Here is a 26,396-nt window from a genome sequence, read left to right as displayed (position 1 = left end):
CAATGCTAATAATGGTCTCTGTAGGAGTTAAATAACATCAAAAATGCTGAAGTGCTGTTCATGCCTTAATTTATGAGATTACAGGTAGGGAATGTAGAATGCAGTTCCAAAGACTTAAATGAAGCAGTGCTTTGAGATCTCTTGCAGCATTGGTCAGATGGTTCAAAGAGAATGTTTAGCATTCCTGGGAGTCTCATGATTGAATGTGACTGCATTCAAAAACAGTTATCTGTGAGATAGCTCATAGCTATTGCTAAAAAAGAAGCTTACAGCAGTGTGCATGTTCAGGTGGTATGCTTATGGGCTCTATATAATGTACCATTTCATTTCTTTATGCAAGAACTTCTATGATACACACACACACACACACACACACACACACACACACACTTTTTATTCTGCATTTCAAGAAGTAAACTTAAAGAAAATTCACACTTTTTGGTTCTTAAATCTTATTAGAAAAATTTTGAAGAGCTAGAGAGTATTTTGTTTACTGCTTATTTTAATTCCTGGCCCTGGGGTGGGTTGGTGGGTGTGCATGTGCACATCAGTATAGGAATGGGAACATAGTGGGGAAAATTATGAATACCTTTTTGTTTTCCTTGAAATGAAAATTGGAGTCAGGATTACAGCAGTGGAATGCAGTTGTTCAGGCTGTTTCTCTAATTCTTTCTTGCTGCGGATTGTTGGAGGAGCTGCAGGAGTCAAAATGAGCTCTGTGTTAAAGTAATATTTTGTAGGGGTCGTTTATAGGAGTCCAAAAAGGAAAATAGGACTACTGTCATTGGTTTATGAGCAGAAAAGCAAAAATCATTTAAAAAAGCTTGACATCCAAATTGCCTTACTTCTAGACGTTCTCCTCTTCAGTTATGTTAAAATTGGAAAATGACCTTGTTGTAACCCTTTTACTGATGAGCAATAGCTGATTTACATTTTTCAACTTAAACAATTTTTTATTCTGGTTTTCTTATTATATTTAAATGCTATTTTAAAAGAGAATAAAATTACAAGTGTTTTCTTAAAAAATTGTTTATAGATGAAAGTGACTGCAGTTTAGAACATGGTTCAGTCCCGATACATAGGTATATAAGCTGCAGGGCAGTTTTTGGCACAGACAGAAAACAGTGACTGAAGCTGAGTGAGCAAGAGAGAGGGGAATTAACTGGCTTTACAGTGTATTCTGTTTTTCAGCATATTGAATGAATAATAGTCACATCTCCAAATCTGGTCTAGTTTTTGCTGTTTTGTACATGTACATTTCTTTAAGCATTCCATATTCTTATATAATTGTGCTCTGAATTTGTGACTGATGTCTTTGGCACTCTTGAGGTTATTTTTGACACTTACACATTTTGAAACGTAGTTACTATATATATTAAAATATATAGTTAAAACTATAGTGCAGATGTCTCCATTTTAGATTTCATAAAATTACAGACATGAATTTACCCTCCAGATGGTCAATTTCATTTTAACATGTGTTTTTATAATGATCTGTGTTTTTTCTTTAAAAACACCCCCACACACATTGGGGGAAAAAAACTGCTTTTCTGAAATTATAAGGTTAAAAAATTGACTGAATAGCTTTTTTAATACTGCCAGGACCCAAGTTTAGGTCTTTGCTTTTCTTGTGCTATTGTTAATGCCTAAAGCAGAGTAGGGAGTTGTGCTTGATATACTTCAATAGATGTTAGTGGTGATGCAAAGTGTGACATGGGGCTGGGGGGGAGGGGAGGTAAACAGGGTCTTGCCAGGCAGTCAAGTAAAAAAGAGAAAAATGTTTCTTGTAGTTTAAGACTAGATGACCACCTTTTGGTTTTTGCAGTTTACCTGTAAGGCTTGACAATGTGCTCTTCATTCATTGTGTCATCTTCCTGCCACTCAGTAGGCTGTCCAACATTTGGGGGGTGGGGAGAAAGGAAAGGGCACTTCTCACTAGTTTAAAAAACCTGAATTACTTTTTGTGGCCCGATACCTTGATTTATTTTTAAAAACTCAACTTTTCTTCCCTCCAGCTGGCATCAGGAGGGGCTCAATCGGTTTAGCTGCTTTTCAAGGGTGGTCCCCATTCAAAATTTTCAGTGTTGTAGTATGGCAGGTCACAAAACCCCCCAGAGTGTATGAAATCTTATGAGTGTGAGATCTAATAAACACACAGGGTAACCCACTTACCAGTTTTAATATGATTTATTTTAAATTGAAATACTGTAGTACAGTTAGACTTATGTATGCTGGCAATAATCATTTTGAGTTTTGCTTATTCTTATTGTTTTGCTTTAAAATATCAATGATTGCATTTCCCCCCCCCCCCAATTTCCTTGCTTTTTAATGTATTTAAGCACAAGTTGGTTAGGAAATTTAGGTGGGGTTTTCATAGCAACCATAATGCTATTTTGCAAGCTCACTTACAAGGGTTTACACATTGCAGAATCCTGTGTTTTTTATGAGACCTCCTTGAACTTAACATGTATTGTTAACTTTTTTATTTTATAAAATGCATCCATATCATGCTTTTCCATGATAGTCAGCAAAAAGCTGACTCTTCTCTTTGCCTGTCCCTTTTCTTCCATGACATAAACTAAACGAACCCATCACCCAGCCACACTTCAGGTATTATGTAAAACACTCCTCTTTTCCCAGACTACTGTCTGAAGTCAGTAGACTCAAAAATGTCTGACGAATGGAGCAGGAAACTCAAGAACCTTTCACTGTGAACAGACTGCAACCAACCAGCCCTCTGAGGTTAAAATCTAGAGATGGTTAGCAATACTTCAGCTGACCGCATGTTTTGACAGTACATTGGGAGAGGTATTTCCTTAGCTAGGATCCAAGCCGTAAGCCTTTACAGATTAATTTCAATATCCTGAATTCTTCATCAAAGCAAATAATGAGCCATTGAAGCAGTCTGAGAATGGGTGTAACATAATCGCTGAGGGCTAATGGTGGCAAGCACATGGGTAGCCTCATTTTGCCCAAATTTTACCTTTCAAATAGCTATTGATGATAGCTCTGTTTATAGGATAATGCAGAAATTGTGGTTTAAAAAAAAAAGTGTAAGCTTTTATGAAGTTCAACACAAAATGCATACCAAGTGATTCACTGCATAAGCATATTTATTTCTCAAACATAAAAAGGTACACACATTGTGTAAAATGAGAACCTTACTTACAGAACTGCAAGAATGGAGACCCCACTCTAACTAGTGAGCAGTACCACTCTTCCATCAGATGTTAGAAACTGAGCAATCTTTATTACCTGATTTCCTTTTTTCAGTACTCCGCCAATTACAAAGTTTGGATCAAGCTACAAACAGGCTCAAAAGTTGCTGAGCTGGATGGTCAAGAATACAGGGTTGTGTGTGTCTTAAAAAATAAGTTAAATTCTGAATTTAACTTGCCTGCCATATGTGACTTGATTCCACAGTTTCCCACCATTTTATATAACAAGCTGTCACTTAATTTCCTTCAGATACATTGATTTGTGGCTGAAGCTTGTAGATCAAAATTTCTGTGCTAGAGGGAAGAAAGTCAGAATTACATTCCATCAGTCCATATTTCAGCCTCTTCTTCCTGTACTATATTCAACTTATATGAACTTTTTTGGGGGGATTGGATTTCATAGTTTCTCTGGATCATTTTTCTGTTTTGTTCTTATGTGAGTTTAGCTTTCTCTTTAATTAAGACAGATTTCCACAGAGACTATGATAGTAGCATTATCAGCTTCTGTCTTGTCAAGTACCTCCAAAATCTTCTTTAGTTGCTTTTGTAGGTTTAATTCCTCTCTAAAGTCCTTTTTTGTGTGAGGTTTTTGCTTTTAAATTAAAGTTGTCCTTGTGCTCCGTTCATATTTCAATATACTAATGGTAGTTAGATGCAATTGGAGAATGTGCCTGAGAGTACTGAGTGTCATTAGGGAAGTTCAGGCATCAGACCTCTTTAAGCCAGGCAACCATGAGGCTGATGGCTAGTGCAGAAATTTTTTTGAACTTTCACAGTGTGCTTTATGATGGTTCTAAAAGTTATTGAGAGAGAACTAAAGTTGAGTGTCCTGAACACTTAAGTCAGAAGCTTATAATGAGTGCATCTTGGGAAAGGACCAGTCTTTTTATTTTCATTGTATGAGCAAATGACAAGGGGCCATCTTTGTCATATTACACTTGGCACTGTTGAATGGCATCTTGGGAAACTGACACACAATTCTTAAGTCTTCTTTTTAAGTGTGGAATGAATAATATTAAAGTATGAATGTTCTTTTCCCAGTATGGGCACTTGTAGCCATTATCTGGTTGGTTCTCATTTTGACCAATCATCTTTCATTAATGTTGGTGACAGTGTCAATTTTTTTTTACTCTTCCTTTAGTTCTGTCTCTTTTTTTACATGCAGTATACAGTAGTAGACCTGTAAGTTTTAAAATCTGGCTGGGGGAGTACACCCGGGGGAAGTGCTTCATTTATTTCTTTAAATTGTTAACATTAGTTTTAATTTATCATAAAATTAATGTAGAAGAAGGTTTCAACTTCCTTTTCAAGTTGTCTTCTTTCAGCTGTTTTTATGGTATAATCAGATTTCCGCCCTGTTCCCCTCCCTTAGTTGTTAGGTGTGGGTTTAACAGACTGCTCCTGATGGAAACTAATGTTGGAGGTCTAGAATAGGGACTAAAGTACTGTATTATTGTGGCTATTTTTTGTTTGTTAAGACGATGACATACAAAACCCAGTTACGGGACCAAACTCATCAATATTCTGCAATTCCACTTCAATGGCAAAAGTTCCATTTTGGGATGCCCCTGCCAACCACAGAACCATGCAGATGTTTTTCTTAAAATCAATATGTTGATTACACTATAAGACTCAACCATGACTAACATAGAGGCCAGTTCCTCAAAGTAAAGTCAGAGTCCCAAAGCTGTAAAAATAGATGAGCCTGTCCAGGGATTTTGCCTTTTAGGGCGCGCGCACATACAAGCAGACACCACTTCCTCACTTGGGGCTGTCTTCCCTACAATTGCCTGAGAAAGAGGAGCCTGTATTATAAAGGCCTCACATTTCTCCCCTTCCCTGGCATGCTTTACCATGAAAAGTGACAGGTAGGCCTTCCCTTTCCCCAGTGTGCTACCAGAATGGCTCATTCAGCCTCACTTCAAAATTGCATATACACTGCAACTTTGACTAGGAGGTCTTCAAACCAGAACAAGAGTGCATCTCCAAATAGATTCAGCAAAACAGGACAGTAGTACAGAGTCTGGTTTACATTAGCAGTATTAGTTGAATATTTCTCAAACCCTCCTGTTTATGAGCTAAAAGGTGTAGAGGAGATAATTGGTTGCCCAGATCTGACCATTCAGTTGTTGCCAGTTAACCAATCACTCCATAAATAAGATAATCTAAGGTGGTAGGTGTGTGCTGCCAGGTTTAGCTGTAGCAGAGGTCTCTGAGTGGAAGCATTCTATGAAGGCTACGTATTATTTAATAGGTGCTACTTGTCTCTGAGTTACTGCTGATCCTGACGGTTTGGTCAATTAGTGATCCAGTGACATCTTTTGTAGAAGTAGGGATGGTTGACACTGATGTTCTGGGTAGTTCCAACGTCAGTTACATTTTTCCTACCTAACCTTCCCCAGCAGTTTCCATTTGGAAACTGTATTATTCACTCCAATTGCCACATTTCACTCCATGTGGCTGGCTGAATTGATCCCTGTGTAGAATATGTACATCTGTTTTGAAATCCTTCAGGATGAACATCCTGTGACACACAGACCTCTGGATGCCAACTGGCAGAGGGCACAGGGGTAGGTGGGGCTACAGGGATCCTTTGGGTGAGCCCAGTGGATGTTGTATAAGGTCTCTAATGAAAGCCTGTGTCACATGTGTCATCCAGATGTTGCACGCCAGGTACGGATGTTGTGTAAGGAGTGTGTGTGTGTTACTGAAAACTGTTCTTAATGTCTGAGACTTGGGACTGGTCACTAGAAAGATAAAAAGCTGGTTTTCTTCAGGCAAGAAATGTCTATTTACATGTCAGCTAAGTATTTATAGTTCACAATGGGCATCCCTTTACAGTCTGAGCCGAATGCTAATGAAGGAGTGTGAAATCTTCAGAGGAAATTTACAGGAAGAAGTTAACAAGCAGGTGAGAACCTTGATTACAAGTAAGGATAATGAACTTTAAGGGGTATAACCTAGTGGGTTTGCTTCATGAAAAAGGGATCTCAGCCAGACTTGGTTGAAAATGCTGGGAAGAATGTTTGAGAGATCATCCTGTCTAAAGAAGGATATAATTTGTTACAATAGAACCTCTGAGTTATGGACACTTCAGGAATGGAGGTTGTTCGTAACTCTGAAATGTTCTGTAATTCTGAACAAGATGTTAGACTTCGGCCATAGGGGTGTGTGCGTGGGTTCTGACTCTTGGGGCACAGGGCTTCTGCCCTGCAGGAGCACTGGACTTTAGACCCGGGGGGAGCGCTGGGGCTTCAGCCCTGCAGCTCTGTTCCTGGGTTCTGCCCCGTGGGGGGCTTGCGGCTCCCCATGGCTCTGCTCCTGGTTTCAGCAGGGGTAGGGGCTCACTGGGGCTCGGGGCTTTAGCTACGGGGGGAGCGCTTGGGCTGAAACAAGCACTTCCCTCATAGCTAAAGTCCTGAGCCCTGGCATTCCAGCAGAGTCGCGGGGCTGAAGCCCCAAGCCCCAGCACTCCCACTGGGTCTAAAACCCTGAGTCCTGGTGCTCCTGAGGGTCAGAAGCCCCATACAACCCCCACTCTGGCCCGGAACCCTGACCTCCCCCATGGCTGCAGCTCCACCCCCCTGTGACTGAAGCCCTGAAGCAGTACAGTCCTTGCTGTGTGTGTGTGTGTGGCAGGGGGGAGGGGTTGGTCTTTGCTGCTGCCTAATCTCTGGTTGACCGGTAATTCTGTAACTGGTGTTTATATCTTTTAGGTTCTACTGTAGATAAGTTTATTCTCAGGAAAGCATATTTTTATTTTGTTTTATTTGCAACCATTTGTTCCCATCTCCCACTGGTTTTTATTTGCATCTCTGTTCTTTCTTCAGTTATAAAACAAAAGAAAATTTAACTTGGGTGCAGTTCGTAATACAGGAATGGTGGTAAAAGGTAAAATTTGGTAAAGTGTTTGTACACTGTTCCTTTGGGAACAGAGGATCTGGGATTTCTGTGGACAGTCAGTGATGATGGGGCTGGACACCACGGGGGACACTTTGAAGGGACTTGGGGCGGGAGTGCATCTGTTGTTGACCTGGGCGAGACAGGGCTTGTCTATACTGCACGCTAAGTTGGCGCTGCTGCGTTCAATGCAGCCGTGTCAATTTAGTGGGTCTGGTGAAGATGCAGTGAGTCGATGGGAGAGCACTCTTCTGTTGACTTCAGTACTCCACCTCCCTCTCCGGCCAACATAGCACGGTGTAGACACTGTTAGGTTGATGTAAGCTACGTTGTTCAGGGGGTGATTTTTTTCACACCTCTAAGCAACATAACTTACATTGACTTAAGCAGCAGTGTAGATCAGGCCAAAGACCGGACTGGTGTAAACCAGAAGAGCTTATTGGAGTGGGTAACAAGGTTGTTGTGGTGGGGAGCTAACATCCAGCTAGCACAGCAAAGACTGCCTCATGGGGGAGACAGATGGTAACAAGATAACTTTCAGCCTCGGGTGCCCCAAGAAGTGTCACAAGACCCTCTTTCTGTAAATATAAGACTAGTATTACCATTTACAGAAGTTCCGATGAAAGGTTAGATAAGTGATAGGCATACTGTGAAAGGTTCTCTTAGGAAAATCCTGCCTAATCTTTGCTGTCCTTTTTAACCTCCTGGAGTCTAGACCTAAGGCTGATACTATCCTTTGTTTGTCAGTTTTTAGATATTATTGATAGCTTATGCTTTTGATCTAGAATAGACTACCACTGCTGAAGTCCTTGAATCCTAAGTTTCAGGAAACAGAATTTACCTTGATTGATTTTATTTATTTCTGTATTTACATTTACTCCCCTCAGAACAATTAGGCCGCAAGCCTGCAATTTATAACACATGGACAGATCTCTGAATCTGCATGGAGAGCCCCTAGAAGTGAGTGGGTCTCTGCACTTGTGCAAGTGTTTACTCACACTTTTTGTAAAATGCAGGATTTGGACCTAAGAACATAATCAAACAGTGGTTTCTCCTGTATGTCATAAGTGACCTTCTATTACCCAACTTTCTTTTAAGTTCACACCCTTCTACTCAGCAGAGAAGTCCTCTTTAAAGCTCCTGCTGGAGTCTGGGCTCTCGAATATCATCTTCCCTCTCTTTGGGCAAGGAGTGTTAGATATTCTGCCCTCGGGAGCATAACAATGTTGATCCTTGTGTCATCTGAATGGGTCAGTCTATAGCAATGTGAATTCTTCCTAGATCATGTTGACCTAGGACTTTATACCCAAAATTCTCTCTCTACGTGGCAGCATGTTTCTATATCCACCCAATCAAAAATTCTGCACATTTTAAAAATTAAAATTACTTCACAATGCAGATCACTCAGGTTTGATTTGTTTTTGTATTGATAACTTTTTCAGGGCAGGATTAACTCTTGATCTGTTAAAGTGAGAGAGTGACACTCCAGTATATGAGCGATCATTTAAAGGTGGCTTTGTTAATTTATTCTGTGTGAGTAGTTGCCATGCCAATAGGAACTACAGATAGAAAAAACTAAAAAAAACCCCATCTTTCCAGAGGTACAAGGTTTGGTGAGACATTACATGGGTATTTGAAAAAAGACGGAGATAAGAATCAGGGAACTACATACTGGTTAGTTTCAGTTCACCTGTATCTTGTGAATGACTCTCAATCTGTTGGGGACAAGGTGAAGAAAACAAGTATTGGTGAGTTAGAGGTGGCCAGCAAGGGCTTACGAAACGCAGGCTGATTTTTTTCCCCACACATTTAACTGATGTGTTTTTTTTATTTATTTTTTAGGATATGGCAGTGGGGGAAAGTTGTTTTGTTTTGAGTTTGAAGCAGTTAATATAACTTACTGTCTGTTTAGATCTATCTATCACTGTAGTTCCTTACCTCCCACCTGGACTTCAGCATGTTATGGATGGGACTCACAAAAGCTCTGTGTTGTCCTAACTCAGGGGTGGCCAACCTGAGCCTGAGAAGGAGCCAGAATTTACCAGTGTACCTTGCTAAAGAGCCACAGTAATAAGTCAGCAGCTCCCCATCAGCTCTCCCATCCCGCTCCCAGCACCTCCCACCCACTGGCAGCCCTGCTAATCAGTGCTTCCCCCTCCCTCCCCACACCTCTCAATCAGCTGTTTCGTGGCGTGCAGGAGGCTCAGAGTGGGAGGAGCGAGGGCATGGCACGCTCAGGGGAGGGGGCGGGAAGGGGTGGAGTGGGGGCAGAGCCAGGGGTTGAGCAGTGAGCACCCTCTGGCACATTGGAAAGTTGGCGCCTATAGCTCCAGCCCTGGAGTCGGTGCCTATACAAGGAGCCGCATATTAACTTCTGAAGAGCTGCATGTGGCTCCGGAGCCACAGGTTGGCCACCCCTGTCCTAACTCCTCTCCTGTTGAAGTAAATTGGAGTTTTAGCATTGACTTCAATGGGAGCTTAAATAGGCCAATTCTGATTTCTTTTGAAAGTTTCACCCTACAGCTATATATTGACATTGAGTTAAATTCACTGTATTTAAGAACCTCTTGGAGAAATAACTGAAGTGTCTAGGTATTAATGCTGCATAGGAATCTGATGGTTCAATTTTCAATTGAGTTGAAAACAGATTTCAAAAGAGATGCCAAAGAGTGATAAGTTAAGGAGAGTTATTTATCTAGTTTTCGGAGTTCACCAATGCAGTTGGGACAAGTCTAACCCTTGAACTAAATTTTTTCATGTTATACAGTGCTTGAGTATTCAACAAGATTTGATATGAAAGTAGGAGGGCAGATCCATACAAGGGGAAAGTGGGGAGGAATGTGGAGGACTGGGGGAAAACCCAAGGGCCTAGATGATAAGTAGCCTATGAAATTTAAAATAAAAGGTGCAATTTAAAAGAGGAAAGCATAAAGCAATAACGAGGAGACTAATGACAGCAAAAAACAAAAGAAAATATTGTACAAAGTAATCTGGGGGGAGGAAAAAAGAAAACATCAAGTCCCCCAGGCACCCAGAAAATCTAAACTGATAGCATTTTCCCTGCAGTATTCATTATGTGCAATAGGCCATATTTCAGCAAAGATTTTTAACAGCTGCAGTAAGTTTTCCCCCTGTTAGCATCCCTCTTTGTCACTATTTTAAAATTCTAATTTTTCTCACTTCAGCATTTATTCCCTAACTGTCCTGCCTCCTTCGCTCTTGGCTTCTTTTTGCAGTAACTTCACTTCTAGAAGGACCTTCCCAAAATCTTCCTCCAGGTTTTCTCAGAACTTGGACTGGCTATGATGTCTGTCATCTGGAAATGTAAACTTGTCCCACCTAGCAATAGTTGCTAAGTGGGACATTGTTTCTAGCCTCCTGTCTGCATAGGCTGTTAAATAGATACAGAAGGTTTCTAAAGAACTTATGCACCCAAACCTTTAGCTTTTTCCTCCTCTTCCTCTATACTTTTCCCAGAAGCACTTATGATGGCTTTGACAAAAAACACCAATGTGCACCAAAACCTAAAAAGATAGCAGTAAGGGGCTGTAATTCTTGTAGTGCCATGCCATCCTGCAGTCTAGTACACATGGCTGGGTTTTTTAGTGCTAAAAACATTTCATACCCAGCAATTTTCAGGGTGCTATATAATCTATGCCCCATATGCTTCCTGTCATAGATCTGGACAGACTTCTGTCAGAAAGACCTCAGCCATGGTAATCTTGGTGCTTCTGAAAAAGTGATGAACGGGTGCTTGCCTGAACTCAGGTGTTGCCTACCAATGCTCTCAAGTTTAGAAATCAGAATGGAGTATTTTAGTGTACTAAGTAAGGCCACATCTATAATCTTGTGTACAAAGTGCCAGCTACCATTCAGCTAAGCTTTTTTTTCTTGGCTCTGAAGCATAAATCTCTTCTTGACATATATTTTCATGGACCCTGCTTTGATCCCATTGGTTCTCTTTCTCATAGCTATGGCTTCTGCTAAACCACAGGGTGAATATGTCCCTGCAGCTCTTCATGTTTAATATTTAGATAAAGCAGTCCTTGGCCAGGCACAGGGATTCTTCCTTAAGACAATGCAATGGAGCTATAAGAGAATGTTGACCCCGATCTCTTCATATGCTTTCCTAATGAGGGAAGAACTGGGGTTGGAGACAACTAAATGTGGCCTGAACAGAGGATGCCATTTCTACAAGACTGACTCTTCATGTTTTCTTGGCTTACCAGCTTCAAATAGGTTTTTTACATGCCCTCTTCGTCGGCATATTGGGAAACTGAAATGCACATTCAGCATTTTGGTTTTAAGGTTTCTTGAGCCACTGTTGATTGAGTTTAATAATCTGTGTCTTTTCATTTCCTCCTAGTTCTTTACTTAAAACCTGTTGGTCTTTACCGGTGCTGTTTAAATCTCTGCGAAAATATTTTGGTTGTTTCAAAACCCTTTCAACCTATTCAGATAAAAATCTTTCAAAAGCTAAAGTTTCTGTAGAGAACTAATTGGGTGTGTTCTCTTTTTTTCCATTTTCAAACTTGAAGGGAGAAGAGTAGATGCAGGGTCGACTTTCTTTAAAAGCATAAAAGGAACAGTAAAGATGCATGGCTGCCTGTGGTAGTTGCCCAACAATTGTGGTTATCATCAGTCTGCTTGGTTGCTACAGCTGCATTTAACAATTTCCTTTTTCCATATCTTTCAATTTATCAAAACTCTGAGATTTTCTCATTCTCTGGCAACATGGCAGCCACCATCCTTCTGGCTATGGAGAACTTGGGTACCCTTTGGAGCCAGTGAGTACCACTTGATGATTTACTAGGGAGGCTGCTATTCAACTGTATGAAGGAGAAATTTGGGATAAGTAAAAGGATTTTTTTAAAACTGAGTATATTTTGAGTTTCTAAGGTTGGTGACTATTCTGCTAGGTTTAAAACAACAGTATTGGAATTTAAGGTTCCCTGAGCTCACAAAAAGCTTGTCACTATTGTTTGAATTTTAAAAAATGTTTGAATACATACATGTTAAATTAGATATGATTTGTCATAGCCAGAAGGCTGATACATTCAGACTTTTTTTAGTAGACAAAAAGAACAAATGAGAGAACCTCTCAGGATTTATTCTAGTGGGATTTCTTAAAATTATCTTGTTTCTGCCACCCCATTCCTTTTTTCTAAGAATGTATAATTTAGATGTACCAGAATATATATTAAGTATACTAAACAGTTCTGCCAATTTGCTATCTTGCTGACTTGACAGATGGGGGAGGGAGGGGAAAGTCCTTGTTCCTGAATCTCATCACTGCATAGCTCTGATGCTGTTCAGTACCATACGGACAAAAGCTGAGTCAGAGCAGAGAAGCAATCTGCGCTATAGGCAGGCATGGCCCAGTTCAGGATTTTAGACTGCATGATCAACCACAACTGGAGTTTGATATGTAACCTGTATTGTGCTTGGAGCGGTCAGGTTTGTCTATTCACTATATTTAACTATTTATGAAGAGAGGATTTTATTATAATTTTGTCAAAAAGAAAAAGCTCCAAACAACCTTCCCCTCCTCATCCCCCAAGAATCCTGTTAGAAACATCTTACTATAGAGTAATCCTTTGTAAATGGTAAATTGTTGTGTATTGCATATGCTTTCACTATAATTGCTTGATTTTTTTTTTTTTAAATTCTTAAAGTACTGACTGTAAACTGTCCCTGCAGAGGCTTCAGTTTTGAAGGTTAACTTTGTAAATTGCAGGAAAGAATACAGCATGTAAAGGATAGCTCAAGAAAGAGGGGAAATACAAAACAAAAACAAACGCACCCCCACCAAAAAACATTCTTAAAAGCACTCTCTCTCTTTAATTTACTAGTCTAACATGACTCTCAACTTCCTTGACTATTTTGATAAAGGGAAACGCTGCTCTCTTCTGTTTGTTTGTTTGGGATAGAAGTGCCTGTCATTGCAAGATGAAGTTCAGATACACATAACTATGTTTTAAAAGCACATAAGCTAAAATAAATGAACTTCACCAGGAGACTGTCTGGTTTTTAATAGGGACAGCATGGAGCCTAATAGTGTTCTTTATGGCAGAACTGAGGAGAAGCCATAGATTGAGTTTTAGAAGATATGTTTGTTTATATATCGAGTGCAATTTTTCTTTATTTAAAATACTGCTAGCCAGCTGTCATAATATTTTCAGAGAAGTCTATATTTTACTTTGATTATTCCCAGCAGACTTCATGCAAGCCACTGAAAATAGGACTTCAGGTAATGCACATATTTCACGATCATTCCTGTATAATGTGGGGAAAATAATTGCTATTCATTTGTATAAACCTTTTACTTAACTTTCTAGTTACCTTTTTGGTTCAAAAATAACTCTCAGGCTTCACTAGCCCCTTTCAGCTCCTCTTTTAAAACTATAAACGGTCTTGAATACCTTATTTATACAGATATACTGTTTAATTAAGCAAATATATTGTTGCATGTTAATTAAATCACTTACATTTTTTAACTGATACAGATTTGTGCAATAGCTGTCAACATCTCCATCTCTGTGCTAATGTATTTTTAAAGTCTGATTTTTGAAAACTTTTAATATTTGCAATTAGCTTGATTAGTTGCTCTGATTGTCTAGTAATTTGCAGTCGAAAATGTAACTTTGTTGCTTGCTCGTCTACCTCTCCAATAGTACCTTTTTTACTAGTTGTTTGTTTTATTTATTTATTTAAAGAAGCTGCATCATAGCTGGGCTTTTTGCCAGGACACTGAGTTTTCTCGGGAGATTGTCCTTCATATTGTGGGGAAACTTCAAGCCTTATGGTTTCAAAGACTCTCGAGCAAAAAAACTGTTTACATTATGGTAGTAATGGATTCTAGGTGCTCAAAGTGACAAGAAATGACAAATGTTTCTAGTAAGTTAAAATATACACATAAATGGACCTCTCTTCTCTTTGGTTCTCATTATATTCCCTACAGTGTCTCATTACATTTCTGAATCTGTTTTGATTTCTAATCTAGTTTGCTTAGAGGTGGCAAGAAATCACCTGCTTAGAGTTCAGTATGAAACACAAAATCAAAGCTGACAACTGCTACTTGTATTCCAGAAACCAAGAAGAGTAAAGAAAAGGGGTGGGATTGTGTCTCATGGTTTATTTAAACATTCTGACTAAATCATAGGTTGATCTTAATATGTACAAGCTGTGTGGGGATTAGTTTTTATGACTGACAATAGAGAAAAGTAAACAGAATAAAGCAAGCAGGGATACACAAAGCTAGAATCAGATTATTGTAAAATAGGGCTATAAATTAAAATTATTTTTCTAAAGCAAATTAGGCCTTTATTTTGAAATTTGAAGTAAGATGCTTTTATTAATTAAGCATAACTAATGTATTTAATTGAGAAATACTGCTGAAATGCCTTATCTTGCTAACTTTATTTTAAAAAAAATATGGAGGAATGCTGCATAGCTTTTCCCATAAGTAAAATTAAAATCCCTTTGTCGATGGCGCATTCTAGTAAGCACTTGTTTAACAGCTTTTCTCTGGGCCTTCATGTTTGTTTATGGGTAAATAGTCTTTTTTCCTATGGATTTGGATGGTCCCAACTACAGCTAATGCTAAACAGTATGTGTGGTGGAGGCTTGGACGCCCTCAGACAGGTACCTACACCCCCTGTACATTGTGGAGCCAAGCTCTGTTCAAGCTCTCCACTTCATAGTGTTTAAGGAGGATGCAGATGGGAAAGGAGAAGGATGGGGGCAGGATTAGTCTTCTGGACTGTGGCTGCATGTATCTACCAGCTATTCCTCCCACACCCTGTGAATGGCGAGCACAGCACTAGTTTGGGGTACTGTAGCCTCCATGAACAGTTCTGCAGCCTAGTGTGATTCCAGTGCCCCTGACCCCAGTAGAACTCCAGAGCAGTTCCTAATGACATAAGCTGTGTGTTGGCTGTAGGTTTGCACATTCTAGGGAAAAATAATATTTTTGTTCTGAATAGCCACTTAATATATCGTCGATAGAAAAAGAAGCTTGCTAGGTTAGTAGTAAGTTATATGCAATTACTCATTAATGTAATGGAAGAGACATCTGACCCCTGGAGGGGCCTTTTTTCTATTACAACACCCAGAATGAGTGTGTGTTGTGTCGTGTTCCCCCCACCCCACCCAAGACAGGAAGATATGCTAATATGAGAAAGGCCAGGGATATTTTCTGCCTTGGTGGGTGTCTAAGATTTTAAGAACAAGCCTTATGGTCTTATCAAAAATGAAAGTTAGTGTAACTGGGAACTACTGGGTCTTATGTGGATCTGTAATTGTTTTTACTTTTGTTAGGTTGTGTATTCTGACTACATAATGTATGTGTTAAAAAGTTACATTTTAAATTTATGTAATGTTTGACGCTAATGTAAACCTATAGGGACAAATCCTTCACTGATATAAATCCGTGTTGTCCCTCTGACTTCAGTGGGTTAGGGTTTTCACTGCAAGCCCTGTGGGATGACGACAACATTGTGTTTCACAGGGTGCCACCTGTATCTTCACTTGAAAGCTGTCACATCTCATTTTTAATTTAATGTAAGATTAGGCCAAAACAAGCATTTTTTCTTTCACTTTTTTCTTCTTTATTGGGCCACATTTTGGCTTCTCCCCCATCCTTTCTTAAAATCACCTCATTTCTCACTGTGTGCTGAGATCTCCTGCTGCTCCTTTCTTGCATCATGTCTGACTGCATCCATCTCCAGGGAGATGGGTAGTTTCAACAGTGGGAGATGCACAGACTGCTTAAAACTTCCACATGATTGCAAAATTTAAGGATTAGTTAAGGGGGGGTAGCAGATGGCAAGCTCATATCATGTGGGAGAATTGTCTTCTAGAAACAGATTTCCATGCACGCCTGTTTGTGTTGTATGCATCTCCAAATTGTTCCATCAGTATAATAGATTATTAATCCCAATGTTAACAGCTTCGAGTCTTTCTGACAGGACTAATAATTCTCAGTCTGTTTTTTGAGGATTTAGCTTTATCTTTTGAAAATTATTTTAAAATTCACAATGAACTGAGAGTGTTGTAAGGAGTTGGTGTACATAGACTTGAAGTCTCAGAAACAAAAATCAGTAGAATGAAGTGTGACCTAAAGAAGCTCTTTCTTTTGGCAAATATATGGAAAATAACAGTACAAACTGTACCTTTCCTCAGCAACCTGACTTGGTTCTTTCTTTAACATGGAGGTGGAGGAATTCTTCCTCCATGGCTTTTTATGGAGCTTTGAGGATACATAATTTCCGCAGCCTTTGACACATGCATACATATCCTTGAAGGTGATTCTATCCACTTTCTGGTAAAAGTGAACTGCATAGACCAAGTATTTGTGAGTTGATCAATACCTTTTCTATAGTTGATCACAGGGGTTGTTTTGAGTAAAGTAAGGCTCTGTTGTTTTTCCTCACTCCCTTCACAAACATTCAAGAGACCAGGAATTGAATCCCACAGCAGTGAAGAACACAGCCCCCACTAGGCCATGAGTCTCCCTATATAATAGCTTTAAATAATTTATTGAGGAGCAGAGCTTCTGAATGTTGTTTCCATCCTTTTGGAATTTTTCACTGTAGCTAATCACATGGCTTCATTGTAAAGAATAGGCCTGACTATTTGAATGGGTGGAGTAGGGGTCTTTCTAGTACAGTATATGGAGAAGTAGGTAAATAAAGGAGGCGTGTTATGCTCATGTTATAGGTTGGACTAATGCATAGACTGTTGTGGCTTTTTAGAGTAAAACAGATTAACAATATAATAGTTCTGTTCATTGTCATGGGCTTTCTTTTCATATAAAGTACTGCAGTTCCCTCTGCTTCCAAAACTTGTAAAGTAATTTTGGGGAAAGAGAATAAACAGTGCAGTAGCCTAGCTATCACATTGCATACAAGCTTCAGAATGTAGAAATGCTGCAGAGATTGCTGCACTGCAGGGATACTCTTCTTTAGGAGAGTCTGTTAACATTAAAAAAGCTTTACCAAATTAATCATTTCTCAGTTAATCTAAAGGATAACAAAATAACAAGGATGGTTAAATTCCTTTTGGGAATGACTGCAGGTTGATGGCTATTTTGCAATTTTTACATTTTGCATTGGATATTTTCATACAGTATTCATATTTTTGCCTTCTACCTCCCTTCTCTTCCCCAGAAAAACTATGCATAATGCATTTTCCTCTTTCATTAGTTGAGGGATTTTTGTTGTTTTTAGAATTTTTTTAAAAAGGCATAAATTATTCATTAAAGGAAACAGTTGATGATTGAATTCCCTGTTGATGGATGTACCTGATACAAAAAGTATTATTTGATGTTTGTAAATACTGGAAAATAACTTGGCAGCAGTAAGCAGTTAAAAAAAGTGATAGCCATGCAAATACGAGTAGACTTAATTTATATATGTTAAATATATTTTATTAATACAGTTTTCTGTTACAATAGACAGTCTTTCCTGGCCGGCGTCCCAAGTGTAGGTTTAGCTGTCTCTGCGTTGGCTGCTATTAATTCCCCAGTTTGGGAACCACTGCCTTAGGTAATATACTTTTGTTTTTGTGGCCTCCGATTTTGTTTGCAATATTCTGGAAGGACAAAAAACCGGCAAAAGTTGTTTGTTTCTCCATCCTCTATGCAGAGAAGTTAGGATGGCTGTGTTTTAGCATCGTGTGTGCTTGTTTTAACTTAGTCTTTGTATACCACTTCAGCTTGTAACGGAGAGCCTACTTGGCAAGCACAAAATGCCTGTTTTTGTGGGATATACCCTAATTTTGTTTTGTATGTGTGGAGTTCTTCAACCTCTTAATGTGTAATCTGGAAACTTTCCTATTGCATTGTACATTGATGACAGAAAAATTTGTTTTAAAAATGTAACCCTTAAAGAGTTTTATGTCTCCAGTTTCTTACACCACCGTGTTTGAGTACAGTACAATTCATAGATTCCAAGGCCAGAAGGGACCACTGTGATCCATCTAGGACCCAAAATAATTCCTAGAGCATATCTTTTAGGAAAACATCCAGTCATGATTTAAAGTAATTAGGTTTACAGTGTTGTTGATTAAAAACAAGCTTTAATAGGCTGGCTTTTTTTGGCGGGGGGGGGAGGGGGGTTAGGTGTTAGTCTTATTCCCTTAGCTTTCTTGTGGTCTCGAACATTATGTTCTCAACATTTGGCGAATGAATTACCTTTTCCTGGAATGTTTAGGTTTGAAATGGAAAACCTTTCTATAAAATCTGTTATGTAGTTTGTTCTGAAAGCTCTCTCTTTAGGGGCCAGGTAAATCTTTTGACCGTGGAATCTAAAAAGCTGAAAGAATGGCTCAAAGTAGCAATCCAAGATGGTCTCATGGTTAGGGTGTTAACTTGGACTTGAGACACAGGTTCTGTTCCCTGCTCCATCACAGACTTTGTGACCTCAGACAAGTCACTAAGGACTGGTCTATATGCTGGTTTAACTAAATTGTTGCAACTTTGCATGTTTAATTTAACAAGTGCAATTTATTTGTGTATACAAACCCTTAATGTGTGTGTGGTATGTCAATTTCCTATTTGTAAAATGGGAATAAAAATACTTCCTTACCTCACAGTTGGTGTGTGAGTAAATACATTAAAGATTGTGAGATGCTCAGTGCTACAGAAATGGGGACCAACATGAGTACCTACTATAGGTAGGTAGAAAAACGTCCACAACTATTTATAGTTTTGTAGAGGAAACCAGATGCAGAGTCCATCTGTGCTGTTGCTGAAAGCAGAGTAGAACTTCTGCTCAGTGTTCTAACTGTGCAATGAATTACATTAGAAATAAAGTCCTAGGTTAAGGATGCTGCCTCTTTTTGGGTAAGGAGTTGTGGTGAGGCATGGTCTACTTCTGGCAATGCAGCCAGTTGGGAGACATCTGGGCTCTACTGCTGGCTCAGTGTAAATCATTGTGGCAAGACATAGCCTCAAGCTATGATGATGAGACTGGCATGCACAGAAACAGTGCTTGTACTGATGACATCACTTGCTATTTAGTCTGAAGGTGCTTCTGCCTGTGGTTAATGAAGTGGAGTTACTTTCCTGAAGGCCAGATGTTATGCTGTACATTACTTCTGATTTGTAGCTTGTGGTTGTGCAAACCCATCTCAGGTGTGTAGCAGTGTACTTTAATGGGCTTTGAGAGTATAGTGAGAATCGGAACGTAATGGATGGCTTGGCCCCATTCTCAAAGACCTGGTCATTTCAAGAAGGGAGCCTGTCTATCTCCTTCATACCTTCTCAGCAGCCATCTCACCTAGGAGAATTAATAAGTCTTTTTCAGCACTTAGGAAGTGGAGTAGTGCACGGAAGAGCTATGTGGGAGAATGTGGATCCTCTAGCTGTCCCTCTGGCACTGGAAGAAAGAGCTGGCAAGGCAGTGATTGGCAGCCCTCTAGGCAAATCATTTGTCGTTATTTCTGTCGAGCCACTGGGAAAGCTTTTTTTTAGCTCCTCTTCTGAGGGTTTTATTCCTTTTCCTTCTCCCCTTCCAAATCTTGTTGCTGGAAACCTCTTTTTTGGCACTAAGACTCTCCATCATGCAGTGATGTTATCTGTTTGTAACAGCTCAGCCTTCACTAATGAAGAAGGTATTTAACCAACTTAAGCTCACATCTGACAAATTTTGCTGTTGATATGCTACCAGCCCTACAGATGTTTCCTTTCTTTCCAATTTGAAGAGGATGTAGCTGTTAAAGAATGGAGGCCTCTGTTAATTAAGCTATAATAAAACAAGGAAGCCCTTAATTTCTTTTTGTTTTGAATTTTTTCTGACCAGAATTAGATGGAATTTTTATATTTTTAGTATTGTGATCTGGCATTGGTCTGTAAAGGGACACATTAATGACCAGACATAAACAGAAAAACTGCAAAAGATATTTTGTTATGGAGGATAGGTCCATCAATGGCAATTGCCAAGATGGTCAGGGGTGCAACTCCATGCGGTGGGTGTCTCTAAATCTCTAACTGCCGGAAGCTGGGACTGGACTCCAGGGGATGGATCACTTGATAAATTGCCCTGTTCTGTTAATTCCTTCTGAAGCATCTGGCACTGGCCACTGTCTGATGGCAGTATGCTGGGGTAGATGGATCATTGGCCTGATTCAGTATGGGCGTTCTCATGTGTTGGGATATCCTGTTCTCCCATGCTTCCCCCTGTGTGTGATTTTTTTTTTTTTTTTTTTTAAAAAGCAGTGTTCCCTGAAATCCTCTGTTATTTGAAGTATAGGGCCTGATCAAAGTTGCACTGATTTTAAATAAAGTTAGTATAAATAACTGTTTAAACTGATTTTAGTTAAATTGATTCAACTTGTATGTGTCAACCAGGCCTAATTTGCTACTGAAAAAATAATAAAAAAACAACTTTTTTCTTTAATCTCCTGTGGAGAGGGAGATCCATAAATGAAAAGGGATATGTCAATATCCTTTTCTGGTATTAAGAAACGTTTAGAGATGAAACAAAACTCCTGACGTTTCCTGAGATTACCCCCCTACAGATTAGAAAGACAAGATTGGTGAGGTAATAACTTCTATTGGACAATCTTTTTTGTCTCACAACAACAGACTTTCGAGCTACACAGAGCTCTTCTTCAGATCTAGGAAAGGTACTCTGAACCTGAAAGCTAAATACAAGGTGGAACAGATTATTTAGCATAGGTAGTTAGCACATATTCTAAGGGACCATGCAAGGTGGAGTGCCCTGTTAACACCTCTACAGTCATTGGACAAAATCCTACAGGTTGTCAGAAGTCACTGTAAGGACTTGTCTACACTGCCATGTTACACCGCAGCTACTTTCTTGCTCAGGGGTGTAAAAAAAAATAAACGCCTATGCGCTACAAGTTTCAGCGCTGTAGATTTCAGTGCTGTTTTTCAGCTGCAAGTTTCAGCATTGTTTTTCACACCCCTGAGTGACAAAAGTTTTGCTGACCATAAGTTCTAGTGAAGATGGTGAAGGCAGGAATAATATACTAATTAAATAATCCCCATTCACAGTGGAAAACTTACTAGCATGCAAGTGACACACGCCACCCCCCCGGCACAACCACGGTTCTCTCCTGAAATTTCATGGAAGAAACTGAAACAGAGGTTTGGATCTTATTGCATTGTTTTTTTTTTCGTGACTTGTTAATTTTTTTTGTACACTGCAGTCAGTGAGTTGGCAATTAATGACCGAACCTTTGTAATAGTGGGAGGCTGACTCATTTGGCTATTCCAACATTATTCCCTGTTGCGCTGTAACAAGTTTCTATGCTCTGGATATATTAGAGTCGAGCAGTATAGCACAGGTAGAAGTAGCTAGTTGCCACCTCTGGTCTTAGTTACACATCTGATTTTTGGGTCCAGAACAAGGAAGAGGGCAATTCCAATTTCCAATTCTTCTGTCATTTAAAATACCTTGCTAATGAGGTTAGGTATCGAGTTGCTTGTGCTGGAACAACAGTGTAAATAAGATGATGTGATGTTAATCTGCAGATTTTATGCTTTTGAGCATGCTCAGTGTGAACTAGATATTTCCAGATGCCTGAGTGGAGACAGACGGGGGAGCATGATTCTACAGCTGATAAAAAATACTGCCTTCTCTGTACACACACCCGACTCCCACGTGCTCTTTAAACATTTATAATTAGGCTTACCAGAATTTGATTTTTATTTTTTTATAATTTTGATAGATCTGTTTGTTTGTAAGCATTCTTTAGAATTCTATCTTTTTAAAAAATTTTCAGTTGTGGGAAATTATGAAAAGATCAGACAACAGGGGTGACACTGTAATTATTTAATGACAGACATTGAAATTCAAAAAGTTAAAGCTTTATAACAGTTAAATTGTCAACATCACATATTAAAATATACAGAGTAAATATCATTAAATCAGACTAAGTTCTCAAGCATAGTTTTTCTTTGCCATCTGTACGTTTTGATTATTATCGATAGAAATATTTTTTCATTGGCTTGTGGGTACGTAGTGAACTTGACATTTGCTGATTAAAAATTTAATCTTTATAATCTTTATCCTAATACAAATGAGCAGTAACAAAGTGCTTAGAGGGGAGACATTTAGGAAAACACCTAACGTAGTTAACTTAAAGTGTGTCTTTATTGCAGAGTTAACCAAGATTATTTGGATGTTACCCCTAATTTGGCTTCTGTCCATGCCCAAAACATCTCATTTAAGTTTTGGTGGTGATTTCAACCCAATCTAGCTAGCTGTTTTGGGATTAGCCAAACCTGAGTGCTGCTTTCACTTGTGCTGGTAACCCACCCACTTTGCAGTGGGGGCATAAGATAAACAATTTAAATGCTTAGTTCTTCAATGTTTGCTCACTTTCCCCCGTGTGCCCAGGAGGACAGACAAGTTCTCCCACAATTTACTGGGAAAGAATCAGAGTGGCTCAACTTTCTGCAGGGCTAAGAGCCATGTGATGTGCTTCTAGAAATCCTAGCAACACACATGGTTGAGTGAGGTGCCAGTGAGGAGACTAACTCAAGAATAGCTTTGCTTCTTTTCCCCAAGCTCGGCTAACCCAGATGCTCAGATCTGGGTGCCAATCACCCAGATGAACTGCATTGAAGACATAGTTAAGGCTATTGCTGTCAGTAATAAACTCTATTAAATGTTTCAACTTAATTTTGGGGGCGATTTTGAAAGGCACAAAGGACACTTGGAGCTCAGCTTCCATAGAAAGTAAATGGAAGTTGGGCACCTACCTCCTGTTTGTGCCTTTTAAAAATCTTCTCCTGTGTATGTATGTAATAGACCAGACATGCACATAAAAAATAGGGAATATAACTTTGGATTTTCTGGTACTGTATTTGCTTGTACCTTCATTCAGAGCATTAATTTACACTGTAAGTAGTCCCCTGTAACATTTTACTGTTTATTACATAAACCAAAATGCAGTCAGGGTTGTGAACTGCCCATCACACAGTATGCTACAATTTGTTGACTTGAGTTTGTTGACTTGGTAGACTCACAACCTAAGTGACTCCCTCAAACCTCAATGGGAGTCACAAAATTTGCCACAAAGACTGAAGATTTCTCCATGGTATTTAAACTTTTATACTAGCAGCTGTATACTTGACTTGCAGGGTTGTTTTGAGGATTAATTGGTTAATGTTCATCCTTGAATGTAAAATATGTTGGATATTTTTAAGGCAACTGTTAATATATTTGTTTGTTTAGTGGTGGTCAGCTGACCAGACAGTGTTAGAGTTCTACATAGAGAGAGAGAGAGAGAGGTGTATTGTGAGTATGGGAAGGAAGCCAACTGGAAGATTTCTCAGAATTTAGGATTTTTTGTTGCAGTTATCCATGCCTTTGTCACCTCCAGGCCGGACTATTTTGTTGCACGGGGCTACCCATACGAAGCACACAGAAGCTTAAAGATAACCTGCTAATGATTTGTAAAATATTGGTTTGGATTTGTGAACTTTATTTGGTCCACTTTTTGTTGTATGAAGATGGTCTGAAAAGTTGTATATTTTATCTTTTTATGTGAAAAATATTTTATTTAAAAACATCAAGAATGCCTACTAATCTTACTTAGTTTAGTTGGGCAGCTTGTTGGAAGGCTGTCAGGATGCTAACTTATTGTTAAATTCAGCTCAAGAGTCTATCCTGCAGTCTGTGGATTACTTCACAGTTCAGAAAACAGTGTTTATTACTAAATGCAATATTCAAGGCAAAGTATTTACTGTAAATTTCAGCATCTCATATGTACAGTAACTCGTCACTTAAAGTCGTCCTGATTAACGTTGTTTCATCGTTAAACGAACATGCTCCCTAATTGAGCAGCAATGAAAAGTTGTGCAATGCTCCACTCTTACGTTGTTAGGCTGCCTGCTTTCTCCACAGCTGGCAGCCTCCCTACACGCCACCCTCCTCCTCCCCATACCACCTCCTGCCTGCTGGCAGACCCCGCAGCTCAGCGCCTTCTCTCTTCTCCCCCCACCTCCTGCCTGCAGCAATCAGCTGGCTTGTGGCATTTTGGAGGGAGGGGGAAGGAGCGAGGACTTGGTGTGCAGGCTCCCCCTCCGTCCCCTGCCTCCGGAACACCGCAAGCCAGCTGATGGCGCACAGGCTCCCCCTCCCTCTGCCTCCTGCCTGGGGCAAAGTCCTTGCTTCTTCCCTCTCCCTCCTGCCTCCAAAACGCCGCAAGCCAGCTGATTGCTGGAGGCAGGGGAAGGATGGGGGAGGTGTGCTGAGTCCTTGCTCCTCCCCCCTCCCTCCTACCCAGGGCAATCAGCCGGCTTGCGGTGTTTTGGAGGGAGGGGGGAAGAGCGAGGACTTGGCGCGCAGGCGCCCCCTCCCTCCCTAACCCGGCAAGCCAGCTGATCTCCCCCCTCCCTCCTGCCCGGGGCAGAGTGAGGACTCAGCGCGCGCCTCCCCCCTCCCTCCCCTGCCTCCTGCCTGCAGCAATCAGCTGGCTTGCGGCATTTAGAAGGGAGGGGAGGGGAGGGGGGGAGTGAGGATGCAGCATGCGAAGTAAAGGGGGAGGACTCTCTGACTCCATCGCCTCAACTAAGCTTCATACTCAGAAATGATGATTGTAGTATATTATTGCTTGTTTAAAATTGTTTGAAATGTATATAATGCCATTTGTCTGGCAAAAAAGAAAATTTCCCTGGAACCTTTCCCTGGAATTTCCCCCCATTTACATTAATTCTTATGGGGAAACTGGATTCACTTAACATCGTTTCACTTAGTCGCATTTTTCAGGAACATAGCTATGACGTTAAGTGAGGAGTTACTGTATTATGGTAACTACACAGAACAGGAAATGGTGTTTTGAGATTTGAAAAAAACCTCCTTTCCCTCAGGACTTCTAGAACTGTTTCTTGAACTCTTTTTAGGTAAAGTGTACTTAAACTTGGATTGTTCAGCTCCTGTCTAATTTGGTGTTTCAGTTTCTGACTGTGTGATCTGATAATCCACAGAGATTCAGGGATTTATCTTCTGTTTAAAATGAAACGGAGACACACATCTTTACTAAGATGTATGTTACAAAATAGTCTAGTTTGTCAGAACTTAGTTTAATGAAGATAAATCATTCATTATGTAACTAACTACATTTTTCATGTTTCAGAGTAGCAGCCATGTTAGTCTGTATTCGCAAAAAGAAAAGGAGTACTAGTGGCACCTTAGAGACTAACCAATTTATTTGAGCATAAGCTTTCATGAGCTACAGCTCATAAATTGGTTAGTCTCTAAGGTACCACTAGTACTCCTTTTCTTTTTACATTTTTCATGCTGATGAAATGCAAGTGAAGGCTCTTTAGAGAGAAATAAATTTAGGAAATGTGTATTCTTTTACGTGACTATCATATTCAGTTCACAAGTAAAAGTGTGTAGAAGCTCTGCCCTCAGTAAGTCATTCTTGTCTATAGAAATCAACATTTTTCCTGTGCATATTTTTTTTTCTTGTAAATCATACAGCTTCATTTTATATTGGAAAACTTCTTTTTCTTCCAAAAAAATTTTTTTAAAGAGGGAGGTTTTGATGGATAGGGTGTAATTTTGGGTGTTTGTCTGGATGGTTCATGGGACTAGTAACATGACATGGAGTTTTTAACTTGTAACTAATTCAGATCCTTCTCTGGTCACAGCAGTGGCTGAAAGTTGCTGCCATCTGATGGCTATTCATTGGGTGACATTAAACAAATTGTATTTTGTGACATGACTGCTGCTGTCATTATAATTAATACTTTCAGACCCCTTGTTGGCAGTCTCAGAGAGCTAAAGATTGAAGATGGAGAATTAACTTCCCTGTACGTGCTCTGTGAATAAAATGTCAATCTAACATCTTTCATAGACTTTAAAGTCAGAAGGGACCTTCGTGATCATCTAGTGTGACCTCCTGCACATTGTAGGCCACAGAACCTCACCCACTCCTGAAATAGACCCCTAAACTCTGGCTGAGTTACTGCAGTTCTCAGATCATGATTTGAAGACTTTTTAAGTTACACAGAATTCACCATTTACACTAGTTTAAACCTGCAAGTGATCTATGCCTCATGGTGCAGAGGAAGGTGAAACCCCCCCAGGGTCTCTGCCAATTTGACCTGGGGGAAAATTCCTTCCTGACCCCAAATATGCCAATCAGACCCTGAGCATGTGGGCAATACCTACCAGGGAGAGAATTCTCTCTAGTAATTGAGAGTCCTCCCCATCTAATGTCTCATCTCCAGCAGTTGGGGACTTTTGTTACTGGCAGTTGCCAATGGGCCACATGCCATTATAGGCAATCTCATCA

At 39.8% G+C, this 26,396-nt stretch overlaps 1 protein-coding gene across 8 annotated transcripts in view; it reads left to right on the top strand.

Annotated features, from left to right (window-relative positions):
- ARHGAP21 (Rho GTPase activating protein 21) overlaps positions 1 to 26,396 on the top strand; it is a 195,531-nt gene that overhangs the window by 38,881 nt on the left and 130,254 nt on the right. For 2 of the 8 annotated variants that reach the window (XM_073334267.1, XM_073334263.1), the window contains exon 1: positions 11,786 to 12,575. The exons of 3 other annotated variants lie outside the window; for them this stretch is intronic. In XM_073334267.1, the coding sequence (XP_073190368.1) occupies positions 12,492 to 12,575 (84 nt within the window). In that variant the 5' untranslated portion in view covers positions 11,786 to 12,491. Of the gene's footprint in view, positions 1 to 11,784; positions 12,576 to 26,396 lie in introns of those variants that run through there. 3 more of the 8 variants (XM_073334271.1, XM_073334266.1, XM_073334268.1) reach the window with 2 other exon arrangements.

Source organism: Lepidochelys kempii, chromosome 2 (genome assembly GCF_965140265.1).
Source record: "Lepidochelys kempii isolate rLepKem1 chromosome 2, rLepKem1.hap2, whole genome shotgun sequence".
NCBI classification, from domain to species: domain Eukaryota; kingdom Metazoa; phylum Chordata; order Testudines; family Cheloniidae; genus Lepidochelys; species Lepidochelys kempii.
Note: the sequence above shows the minus strand (reverse complement) of the source record. Positions and strands in the feature narration are given on the sequence as shown.